Source organism: Fundulus heteroclitus, chromosome 6, assembly GCF_011125445.2.
Source record: "Fundulus heteroclitus isolate FHET01 chromosome 6, MU-UCD_Fhet_4.1, whole genome shotgun sequence".
Lineage (NCBI taxonomy): Eukaryota > Metazoa > Chordata > Actinopteri > Cyprinodontiformes > Fundulidae > Fundulus > Fundulus heteroclitus.
Window position 1 is genome coordinate 3,066,650 of NC_046366.1, and position 12,115 is coordinate 3,078,764.

Here is a 12,115-nt window from a genome sequence, read left to right on the forward strand (position 1 = left end):
CTTCTAACCCCTCCACTTCCATGCTTGGCTATGGCTGAAAGGTGTTTGCTGACATGCAGCGCTCTGTTTTCTCCCACCACGATGCTGTCCATTTTGGTCTTACATCTTCATCTCTGCTCCATCTATTCAAAGCACATTGTTCCAGATGAGGCTTTCTCCTTCCACACAGCTTGTGCTGTACTGAACTCCAACATGTTTAGAATGAGACTGAGATTTTTGCTTTAGTACAGTTCTATCACTCCACGGTCTCACCGTGGCCAGAATTGTTGGAGATGTTGCTGGCAGAACGAGAAACTTCTCCATTTTCAAACTCACCGTTATAAGTTTACCGCTTTATTGATTTACGTTAACCTCCCTCACATGATACCGTGAGATTCGTCTAAGGTCAAAAAATATGATTGCTCAATATAGTCATTAATTACCTTATATAAAAGCAATTTTTATATTTGAAATTTAAATTAACCCATTACTAAATTACTACGGTGTAGTTTCGGTTTCCATAACAGAAAATCTTGGTGTTGCTATAGCAACTCCAAGCTACCCCCTGGTGCCGCCCACACTTTGATTGTTTCCCTTTGTCAAGTGTTCTCACACCAGATTATGGACTGCATGTGGTTTGGAAATGACCTAACTGTTCCCAGACCGATGGAGCAATTGCTTATCTAGGTCACTGGTGATTTCTTTCCTTTTTGGCCTTGCATTGTTTTCTGCACACATCAGGTCCCTCTTCAGATCGGAGCCTCTCCACTGCAGCAGGCGTTCTCAGGTTCTCAACTGAAGCATTAAGGGTCCTCATTGGATCGCCTTCCTCCTGTGACAGCGCTGTGGCCGTGGTTATACTTGTCTTTATGTGAAACTCTGCCAGTGTTATCTCTGGTTAACTGATACTCCACATGAAACCAGAGACTGGACAGCCATGCTGGACTCAAGGGAACAAAATGGCAAAACCAGAGCCTATCAAACCTTTACGCTAACTTCACTACCAGAATTTAAACAAAAACAGCTGGAAAGGCAAAACTGTTGCAAGAGTTTAGAAGAAAGTGCAAAAAGGTGACGCCTCCTAAATGCAGAATTGCTAGAAAAATATGACATATAACTTGGCTGAATAACTTCCCCAGTAATAAAGTGACTAACATTTTTAGGTGTTGGCTCGTCCTTTAATCAGAACAGCATGTCCACTGACAGGGTAGTCAAAACCATTAGCTGTTTTTTTTTTTTTTTTAGATGAAAAACGTTTTTATATAAAATAGATAGGTTAATAATCTGGGGGTAGTACCCTTTCAAAGTACCCTGTCCCTCTTGTAAATTCCCAGTGATTAACCACGGCCAACCCTGTAATTCAGGTCGACCATTAAGAACTTGGATGGCAGCATGAAGTAGGGTAAAACATGCCAAAAGGCAACACATCCTGTCCTACTGGAAAGAAATTTGTTAACAGATAAGAAACATAGTCACAGACATCTATTGGGCTGTAAAGAGTTACAAATACTGCTGGACTCCAAAGTGCCATAGTCCTTTCTCCTCTGGGGACCATTATCCTAACCTTGCCTGCAAGATGAATTCTTGCGGTATTTGTGTGGTCACAAAGACACGAGAATGTGCAGAACTAGAATGCTAAACCTAATCAGTCTGGCTGGCCAGGTCACCATTATCCACAAACAGAGAAAACATGCAGCAGTGACTAGCCCTCGCAGGAGTGGCTGTCCTACCAAATTTACTCCCAGAGCACATTGGCGACTCATCTGGTAAGTTACAGAACAACCCAGACTGAAGCACTGCTGGCCCACTGGTCTTTAAGAATACGAGAGAGAGAGAGAGAGACTGGGCAGAAATGGCATTCATGAGAGATTTCAATGGTGAAATCCATACTATCACTGAAGTCAGAAATCCGACTGGGAAAGACGGTGCATGCCAAGCAAACCTTATTTCAGGATCTGATGTGGGATGTCCACACATAGAATATAGAGGAAGGTGCAGCTATAAATGATTTATTAGCCCACCTGATTGGTTGGATCTCATTAAACCAGTGGTAGACAGTGCAGTGACATCGGTTAGTGAACATTTTCCTTTACTGTTTTAACACACAAAATGTGTTTCTTCTTTTAACACAAGGAATCTTTAAAGGCACAAATACTTTTCACAGTGCTATACAGATATGATGGTGTAATTAGGGAAAACAGTCCAAAAGAATCCACAGAGAGGCCACTGCACAATCCAAAGGGCCCGTGGGCTCATGCCAATCAAAACAGCTAGTTTTTATAGATTTATTTTAAGGCCTCCAAAGAGTACTGCTGACTATTATTGTTGGGTTACAAAGCTGTTCTAAAAGGGTCAGAAAGGCTTCTTTATTTTTAAATGTTTGGAGCCTTGATGGACCGGCTTCATCTTAAGGTTGGCTGGGCTCCAGCTTCATCTGCTGAGCGGTGACACAGGTTGATCTTGTGCCTTGAGGATCACAGTGGATGAAGCAAATTAACTAAGCCGGGCAAGGAAGTGCAAAGTGTTGCGCTGAAAATTAGTGCTGACACCTGAAAGCTGCTAACGTTAGCTTCCAGGTAACATAACTCCACAATCAGGATCGCTAACATGCAAGAGACCTGCTAGGTGTGGCCAAGCATGTGCTGGAAAAAGGTTGTTACACAGCATGAAGTGGGAGCAAATCTAATCCTGTAACACCTTTGGAAAAATTACAAATTGACTTTGATGTCACATGAGGAGTTGGGACCGATAAAAAGCATACAATGAAACTGAGTAGTTTTTATAAACAAAATTATTTTTTTACACTAATGCAAGAAGAAAAAAATGGAATATACCAGGACTAAAATGTGCTTGGTATTATCTCTTAATATAAGACTATAATGTGTAAAAATCAGTTGTGAGATGCTTCTGGCCCATATGCATCATATTCCTGTTTTATGTAATGTTGCAGGATGTCAAGTGTAGCAGCTGAACTCCTAGTACAGACTCAGGCCATCTGCCTTTTACTGGAAATGCAGGGTGCACGATAGCAGGTCATCTACATTATACGTATGTTTGGCTTTTCTACATCTTTATGTGTTTGGGCTTCAGATGGTTGGCACCTTTAATGGACTTCATTAGTTTACGTGCAGCCACTTTTGGCACAATAGTCATTTTCATTTTGGGCTTTATTGAGGAATTAGGATAAAAGAAATTCAGGGTGGAATGATTACAGAGTATGGACTGATGGGACATAACATTATGACTACTATGACTTTGTTTGGGTATCTGCCATCAAGATGTTAGCTGCAAATCTTTTAAGTCCTGGAATTTGCAACTTTAAGGCCTTTGTGGATACTTGGACTTGTTTGCCCAGCACATCCCCCAGATTTATGTTGGATTGAGATCTGGATAATTTGGAGATCAAGTTATCTGTTTTGCTTTGTGGCAGGGTAGATTATCCTGGTGAAAGAGGCCACCTCCATCAAGGAATACAGTTTCCATGAAGTTATGCTTAAGTAGGTACACATCTCTAATCTGAATGGAGTGTTGAACCCACCTGACTGGCTTTTCCTCTGTTAGCAATGCACACACAACCGGCCATGTAAAGAAAATGTGATTCATGAGACCAAATCACCTTTCTCCTTTGCGATTATGTTCTGATGTTCCCTCACGTTTTGCTAGTGGTTTTGGCGGTGGACCTCGGTCAGTTTGGAAACCCTGACTGGTGCAGCCCTATGTGCAACAAACTGTGGTGCTCTCTGCATTCTAACACCTTTTTATCAGGATGAGTCTGAGCTACGGTGGCTCGTCTGTTGGCTTGGACCGCACAAGCTAGCCTTCCTTCCCCTTGTGCATCAATGAACCGGCAATAGAGCCTGACCACTGTGGACCAGAACAACCTCTAAAAGCAGCAGTTTTGGAGCTACATGGACCCAGTCACACAGCTATAAGAATTGGGCCCTGGTAAAACTTGCACATCCCCTTATGCTGCCTTGGATTTGAGGCAAAAATATAAAAATGTAAAAAAATATATTTACTTGCTGCCTAATATATCTTCCCACAAACAGGACCCATGATCAAGAGAAAATGAATGCTATTTACCTGACCTGTCAGTGATCATATCGACATTGGAGTGGAGAAAAACTGGAAGTCTGACCACTCATCTCGGCATACCTGGTGGCTCTGAGCTAAACTAGTTGGTGTCATGGCACAGAACTAGATTTTAAGCTTACTTTACATTCCAGCAGGCTGCAACCTGCTGCTCCTGAGCCGCAAGTGGCTTTTTGGGCTCTCCACACTGCGTCTTAATAACTTTGGATAAAGATGATAAAGAGCCAGCCTACTGATTTCATATAGACATAATAACAAATGCAGGTTTTGGTAGTTGTATTCCTCAGAAAAATTGCATAAAATTTTCAGAGTAACAGAGTAATTTTTATTTATTTTAGTTCCATATTTCTTGTCACTAGGTAGGCTAAGGTTAGGGGTCAGGTCACCCTAACCCTATTCTTTATATCATTTTGCATAAATATTAACATTATATATGTATAAAATAGTATGAATGAACAGTATGAATGAATACTCGAAAATAAATATTTGCTTAAATCAGTTTTATTGGCTCAATATGGCCAAAATTGTCATTTGTCTTCTAACCCCACCCCCAAACAACATAAATTACAGACAGAATGCAGCACATAGTAGCTACATGGTTTTAAATAAGAAATAAACAAACATCTAAATCGTCAAATTCTGAAGTCGACTGGCAAAGATCAGAAACAGATGCTTTCTAAAAAAAAAAATAATTTTTCAAATATGTACAAACAATGCCATTCATGGGACATCTAGTCAATATGACTAAATATCAAACTCTCCACAGAAAAAATAGTGAAGAATAGTTTCAGTTGACTCTGACTATAGAACATAAAGTAACGCAGTAAAAAAGGCAGGAACAGGGAGTAATATCGACATCAACATAGCATAAAGCTGCCTGACGACAGCTAACCCAGTGATCAAACGCCAGTCTCATCATGTTTGTGTTTTAGACGGTTATTTGGTCCCCAGCTTGTGGTTTAGAAAAGCTACCCAGCGTTTCACGTTGTGCACAGAAACAGAGCAGTTCTGCAGCTGATCTGAGGCTAACAGTCCCGTTTGCTTTACACAACCTCAGCAGTAAGCCACAGCCTCCTGACTGAGGCGTCTGAGCTTGTTGGAAAATGCTCGGTGACTCAAGCCCAGACTTGCTCACATCTGCAGGAGGAAACCTCATTGGGATAACATTTCAGAAAAAAATCCCACTGCACATTTGGTTTTAGCCTCAGTCCCTGGCTGAGGTTTCTCAGAGTAATAAGCAAAGTCTCTGTGTTTTCACACAACAGGCCACTAAAAACTCTTTTAAACTGAGCTTGTTTGTCCTCCTGTTTTCAGCCCCATGGCTCTGGTGTCGATTTCCCCTCACAAAGAGGAAACCAAAGAGTTGGGTGTATCTACCACAAAAACACATCTACAAGAATAGAACGGACTGTCCAGAATCTGCTTCTCTCTCCCAACTTTTCTGTTTTCCTCCTTGTCTCTCTCAGCTCTTTAAGATTTGTTGATGGCGGCGGGAGCAATCATCATTATGCTCGACTTCAGTGGGTAGTAGCGTCCCCTCCAAGTCTTCCAGAAGATGCCTTGCTTCCTTTGGTGCCTTTGCTTGGGAGGAGGGCTCTGGAAGTATCTCCCATTTAGGTTGGAGCGACCGCAGTTGCTGAACCACCAACCACCTTCAAAAACAGATTCAGATGTGGTTAGCATGCTACGCTTTTTCACCAATCAGAGGGACAGCACAGCCGCTCTTAGTACTTACCAGACAGGTGTTTGGCACAGTTGACGTCAGCTTTCCGGTCATTGTCTTGATCCCGGGTGGAGAAAGGCAGAGCGAGGGCCGAGTCTGTTGCCATGGAGCTCTCCAGCGTATCAGTAGCGCCAGTCTCCCGGATCAGGAGCGAGTAGTTGGTTTCCCTTCCACCAAGCTCAAACGGGAAGCGGACAGATGCTGAGTCATCCCCCCAGTCTGAGAATCTGACGTTCAGGAGGTAGTTGCTGTTTTTGGCAATGGTGTGGATTTTTTCCAAGCCCAACCAGAACTCTCCTGAAGAGAAACAGAAAATAATTTGTCCAAAACACCTCAAAGCTCGTGATCCCGACATCTGTTGTTGTCGTGACTGCCCACATCTTTTTACCGACTTCAGACTCGGTGCCAGGAGCTACTGAGGGCCAGCAGAGGAACTGAACACCAACCGCCCTGACCCCGCCCTGACCAGCTAACACCGGATAGTGAAAGTGGATGAAACTCTAAAGAGCATTTACCGTTCAGGCTGCCAAAGCCTTTCTCGTAAGCCTCCCACAGCTGGTCAAAATCCACCGAGCCATCTTGCCGTCTTTGGATGACTGTCCATCCAGCATCTGGACAGAGAACGACGGAGAGAAGTTGATCAAACAAACGTTACATCAGCCAGGGGGAAAAACACTGGGAGGACGTTTGCTCACCAGCTGTCATCTCGCAGAGGACATTGAAGGGCTCCGAGTCGACTGGCTGGATGGCGTAGACCCCGCTGGTGCTCTCTCCTCTCAGGAACAGTTCATGACAGTCTGTGGCAACCTCTGGAACAACGAAGAGGGAGAAATCAAACTCACAGTCTGCCTAAATGTGGCGTCATGTAGGTGAAACTTATTTTACTGCCATCGGGAATACAAGAACAGGAGGGATACCGCAGCCGAGCTATACTCTAACTGCGGCTGTAGGTATATTATTGGATTTTTCTCCTGTTTTGTCAAAGATGCTAATAAAATGAAGCCGGAATAAAACTGGACAGTCTGGATTTAGCCTCGTACTCTTTTAGGTTTCTTCCGGGTCAATGCCTTCCAGGGTGACCTGTGGAGGAGGTGCAGGAGGTCTTGGTCCAGCACATAATCAGGGGTGGGGGGTTGCCGTTTTTCCCCAGGAATGCTGACTACGCCCAACACATTTAGGTTCTAGGGTGTCTGTTTTTCAGAAATTAAACGAGTCATAAAATTAGCCCCGCTCTCTGTTACATGTCAGATACTGTGATACCGAGAGGACCCATCACAGATGGGCGAATGAATCGGAGCCTGTTGCCCCTGCCAAGCTCTCAGAAATAGGTCAGTGGTATTTAAAGGAGCCCCTCTCAACTGGAAGAAAGCAGAATGTTTGCAAATAAAACTAATCGCTCAGAGAAAGCGAAGCGCGGCTTATCGCACTGAGTCTGGAGATACGAACGCACACCCGATAAAGCCTTTAAAAACAAGTGTGTCCCTGTTGTAAACATGACCTTTCTCCCAGTTCCCAAGCAGAACTCCCCCCTTTTACAGCTCCTTGGCCTTGCAACCTATAGGATGACACACCTCTCACTCTTTACATTCCTCCACCTCCCCCCTTCCTATGTCTGCAACCCGTCACACCCCCCTCACGTGCACAGCGGTAGGTGGTGACGCAGCTGTGCATGGCTGCTGCATGCCTGCTGCATGCCTGCTGCATGCCTGCTGCATGCCTCAGGACTGATCAGATGAGCGTGTTTTTTTCTTGATGGATCTTGGAGAAGGCGTCTAGAAATGGGTTCCCTGTAGCTAGTAAGTGCTGTCATTAGTGAGGCACCAACTCTCCATTCCTCATGTTGACATCATGTTGGGGAATGCCTGTAAGTTCTGACCTCTTCTCTAAAGGAATGAGCACTTTAGCTGCAGACTGACCGGGGGTCAGGGGGATCTCCTGAACTTTGGCACACTTCCTTCTCATACCAGCTGGAGAAACAGAGGAGAGTTTTCTTTCTGTTCAGAGATGGGGAGGTAAAGATCTCCACAGCTGAAGAGGAGGAGGGTTGGTAGATCTAGGGGAAAGGTTGCTTGCTCACGAAGAACGTCCAAACATTTGTTTTGAGCCTGATGCCATCAAAGGTGGGCGGGAACAAGGGTCTTCCAAACAGTGGAGGATATCTATACAAGGTTCGCAGATAAATTTAGATTGCCATTTCCCATTATCCTCCCCCTTGGCTCAGAGGGAAGTGTTTTCTGTGAAAACACTGTTTCAGATGAACACCGCCTCCCCACGTTCTCCCTCCTCGCTCTGAGTAATCCTCTAAGCTCTTTGACCCTGGCAGAAAGCATTCTGAGACCGCTGAACTTTTTCCCAGTTGGAACTCTGCCAGGGAAACTTGTCCATTTCTCCTCACTCCCCAAGCGCTGCTGATGTCAGAGTTTTGTGGTATTATTGGGATCTGTGCCGGACGATTTAAACCAACCTGCCGCCTCAGCCATGGTCACCTTTCACCTAATTCACATCTAGAAACAGTTAGGAGTAGGGCTGGGCGATATTGACCAAAAAGAATATCTCCATATTTTTAGGCCGAATGCTGATATGTGATATTTATCTCGATATCTTATTCTTTTCATAAAGTAATTATAAAAAGGCATCTCTGAATCACAGCTTCATCCCCGAATGTCTCACAGGCAAATTTTTTGCTGTAGATAAATATGAGAAACAGCTGAAAAATGAACCTACATACTTTTTATACATAAAAATATAATTATAACACAACATAGACCATCTCAATGTAAAAGATGTAGTCTCATCTTATATCTCCTCTTGAAAAATCTTGATATTTTTTAAATCTCGATAGATTGCCCAGCCCTGGTTAGGAGCTCAAGTGTGAACTAAACTGTATTTTCATTCAAATTTTACTCATCTCTAACAATTAAAATTCTAGTTATTTACTTCATTTGAATCTACTTTTCTCTTTTGCATCTTTCAAGACTAAACTTCCAAGTGTGTTTGGGGCTCTAAACAGAACTTGATCTGGGGTCTGTCCACCATCAATTGCCATAGCCCACCTATTATGTGTTTTGCATCTTAATGACCATTATTACAGAAGACTGTCCTAGATTCTGCAGTTTAGATAATTAGAAAACAGCTGGGCCACTTCTACATTAATGGCCTGTTCAACAACCAAGCCGCTCGCTCAGAAAAAGTCCATCACAGCCTGGATGAAAGCAGACATCCTTACTGGTTACTGCTTCAGTTGGCTGGGCCACATTTAAGCAACAGCATGAGCTCCACTGACTAAACTCAGTCTTCATTCATTTTAGAAAGCTAACAAATACACAAATTAACTGAGGGAAGGTTTAAAGACAAATTTAAAAAGAGGACATGTAACTATATACTGTTCAGTTAGAGGATTATTAAAGGGGAAGTGTTGTTCTCCACTGTCGCCACATGCTTGCTGCAGAGCTAATGACGTCATGCAAACAACCTGAGTTCTTAGACAGATAATCAGTCGGCATTAGGAAGTAAAGCTGACTGGTTTGTATGAGAACTGAGATCAATTTGGATCTTATCAGTCAGAATTTGTCAATATACCTAAATAGCTTGCATTGATTTGAGTTTGAATTTTTATAAGCCCTTAACTACACGAATCAGATCTGTTTTTTCTCGTAAATAAACATGATCGGAACATAATCGGAATTGAATATAAATATAAATGCCAATTAAAAAAAAGACAGACAATCTGACTTTACAGAAAATGTGAAGTTAAAAAGGTTGTGATCAGGGCTGGTGTATGATGTTTTCTCTGTGTTTGGCCACAGCTAAATAAAGTCAGCACTCCATACGTCCCTGTGTGAACAGTGTGAGGGGTTGAAAGGTAATAAACCTGTTGCCATTTCTGCGAGATTAGACTGACTTTAATTGTTAGTGATTTAAGCTTCTTTCTGTCCTCACCCAACAGATGGTTCGCCACATTTGGCGTCAGATTTTCTCCAGTCTACTTTAGTCGGTGTGAAGGGAGGGAGGGGGAGGGGGTGGGGGTTCTGACGCCGCTGGGCTTTACTCACCAAGCGGTGAGTCGCGCTGCTGCTCTGCGCCGCTCTGCGCGGGGCCCTGGGTGCCGCTGCTCCGCGGTGAGGGCCTCTGTCCGGGCTGCTGGATCTGAGCATCATGGGATGCGGAAAATATGAATGAATAAGACACTGCTTTCAGAGAACAGGTTTCCAGGCCGTGCGTCTGAGCGCCGCTCACCTGACTTTGCAGCGTCCTGATGCGCATGTTCTGCTTGTCGAGCTTCTCCTGCTGGAGCCTGATGCGCTCCACCAAATCATCGATGCGTCTGTTCTGAGCCTCCAGCATGAGCTGAGGAGAGAAGCGGCACAAATAAAGCCCGTGTGGATCTTTCTGATTACATAAAGTCCGTGCGTAAAATCAACGACGAGCCAACAAACTTGCGGTCAGCGGAGTTTAGCTGAGAGACAAGCTTCTATACTTTAAACCTGTGCTTACGTAACTGCTTCACAATGAGGGATCCGCGTTCATGCGCTCAGATGCATCCAGCTTTCATGAGCCACCTTCTGCAGGGTCTCACCATGTTATCTTCCAGGTTCTACAGTGCCATAACAGCAAGGTACCCTTCATACTGCGGGATCTGATGCTTGCAGATCCCTTTGTCTAGCAGCCTCTAGGTCTCTCTGCACGTACTGCACGTTCCCTTTCATTCCCGCAAGCTGCTCACCACCCACTGCTCACTCACTGCATTTTCACTCAGTGCACACTTTGTACCTTGCGAAGCAATATTCCACATCTTAAAGCCTTTCACACAGAGGAAAACCGTTAGGTGGCCTCACCAACAAGTCACCCTCCCATTGATCTGCTTTCTTCAACTAATGATCTCCAGCGCACAGATGGTTTCATGCTCACCTGGATGCTGCGTCCATCACTGTTGTTCCTGGCACCAGCATTCATGTGGCCCTGCAGCATGCTGTCCACCCGCTCCTCCAGCCGGCTCATTCTCTCATTCATGGTCCTCCTCTCCTGCTGCATCTCCTCCACCTTCTCTTTCAGCTCAGCAGTGACGTTGAGCAGCTGCCCCTCTCTGTTCTCCATCCCCACGGCTCGGGCCTTCAGGGTCTCCCCCTCCGTCTGCTGCCTCTGGCTCTCCTTCCCCAGTTCAGCCACGGTGCGGTTGAAGGCTTTCAGCTTGGTGAAAATGTCCCTCATCTGGCCTTTGGTTTTGTCTACATGCTCCTTCAGGTTCTGGCCCAGCTGCAGCAGGCCGTGGGCAATGATGTTAACATCATCCAGCGCCGCATACTGGGCACGCTTCTCCTTGGCACCACCACCGGTCTGTGAAGCCCCTTTCCGCTCAAAAGGGAAAGCTGTGGCCATGAGCGCCACCAGGCAAAGTGTCAGAGCTGCAAGCGTTGTCTTCATTGCTGCCAAATGGCTGAAACTTTCCCTCAAACTGTGTCCTGCCAAGTCTTCTCGAGTAGATTTGGAGAGCTGATGCTCCTGGAAGAACAGCCACAGCTCCACTGTTTTATAGTTTCACAGCCCTGAGTGTAAGCTGTGCCGCTGCCTACCATTGGCCAACGGAGCAGAGGGAGGGGTGCAGATGCTCTCAGGTTTCTGTTCCTCCTCCGCTTCTCTGTTAACCGTCAGAGGCCGAGGAGGGAGATGATATAACAGAAGATCGCTTCTATCAGCTGATGTCAAACAGTTGTCCTTCCTGCTTTGAGAGTGGCCGCTGAATTACAGCTGAGAGAGAGATCTGTGACATTTCTTTATTAGTTGAGCTTATCCATTTATCAGGAACACTCTGAAATGGGCTGATAGTCATATCAGCCTCCAGATACAAGCTTGTGCGCTGAGGGTGATTCTTCCACTTCTGTCGGCGAGTTCAGACCCTGTTACAGCAGATGTAGACGTAGTCCTCAAAAAGCTTTGAAAATGTCCAAACAAAAATCACTGTCTGGAAGAGCCAGAGAAAAAAAATCATATGCAACCAAAACTGTTCATTAACATCTCTGAGGCAAACTCCAGAATCAAAGCGGGAACCTTGATCTATTAAAGACGCACATCATTTGGAATGGATTATCTTATCAATCCATTTCCTTCTATCTTATCTCTTCACTGCCTTGGAGTATTTATTTAAAATAACACCAAGTCAACATGGTGGCAGCAGCAGGATGAAGGAAAAAAAAACTAAATTAATGTAAGAAGCCTTTAGAGTCAGTCAAAAATAATACATCTTCTTGCAATTTTTTAAATTTTTGTCATTTGTTTATAAATAAAATCAATGAATTAATCAGAGCTCATTTTCTCACAGTGTTT

General features: G+C 44.4%; 1 protein-coding gene across 1 annotated transcript; it reads right to left on the reverse strand.

Moving 5' to 3' along the window:
* Window positions 1–4,552: 4,552 nt before the first annotated feature.
* angptl4 (angiopoietin-like 4) lies at window positions 4,553–11,215 on the reverse strand. The gene is made up of 7 exons (XM_012873617.3): window positions 10,703–11,215; window positions 10,031–10,141; window positions 9,847–9,940; window positions 6,490–6,603; window positions 6,310–6,405; window positions 5,807–6,091; window positions 4,553–5,723 (listed from the first exon to the last, which is right to left on the reverse strand). Exons 1-7 carry the CDS (start codon window positions 11,213–11,215, stop codon window positions 5,542–5,544), a joined length of 1,395 nt encoding a protein of 464 aa, XP_012729071.2. The 3' UTR covers window positions 4,553–5,541.
* Between the last annotated feature and the right edge of the window lie 900 nt (window positions 11,216–12,115).

What these genes read in the sequence shown, in the direction of transcription:
- angptl4 (XM_012873617.3), bottom strand. Translation starts at nt 11,215, where the DNA reads ATGAAGACAACGCTTGCAGCTCTGACACTTTGCCTGGTGGCGCTCATG. An exon ending in TCAGGACGCTGCAAAGTCAG is followed by an intron (nt 9,941 to 10,030) that starts GTGAGCGGCGCT and finishes CATGATGCTCAG; the next exon opens with ATCCAGCAGCCCGGACAGAG. An exon ending in CCTCTGCGAGATGACAGCTG is followed by an intron (nt 6,406 to 6,489) that starts GTGAGCAAACGT and finishes TTCTCTGTCCAG; the next exon opens with ATGCTGGATGGACAGTCATC.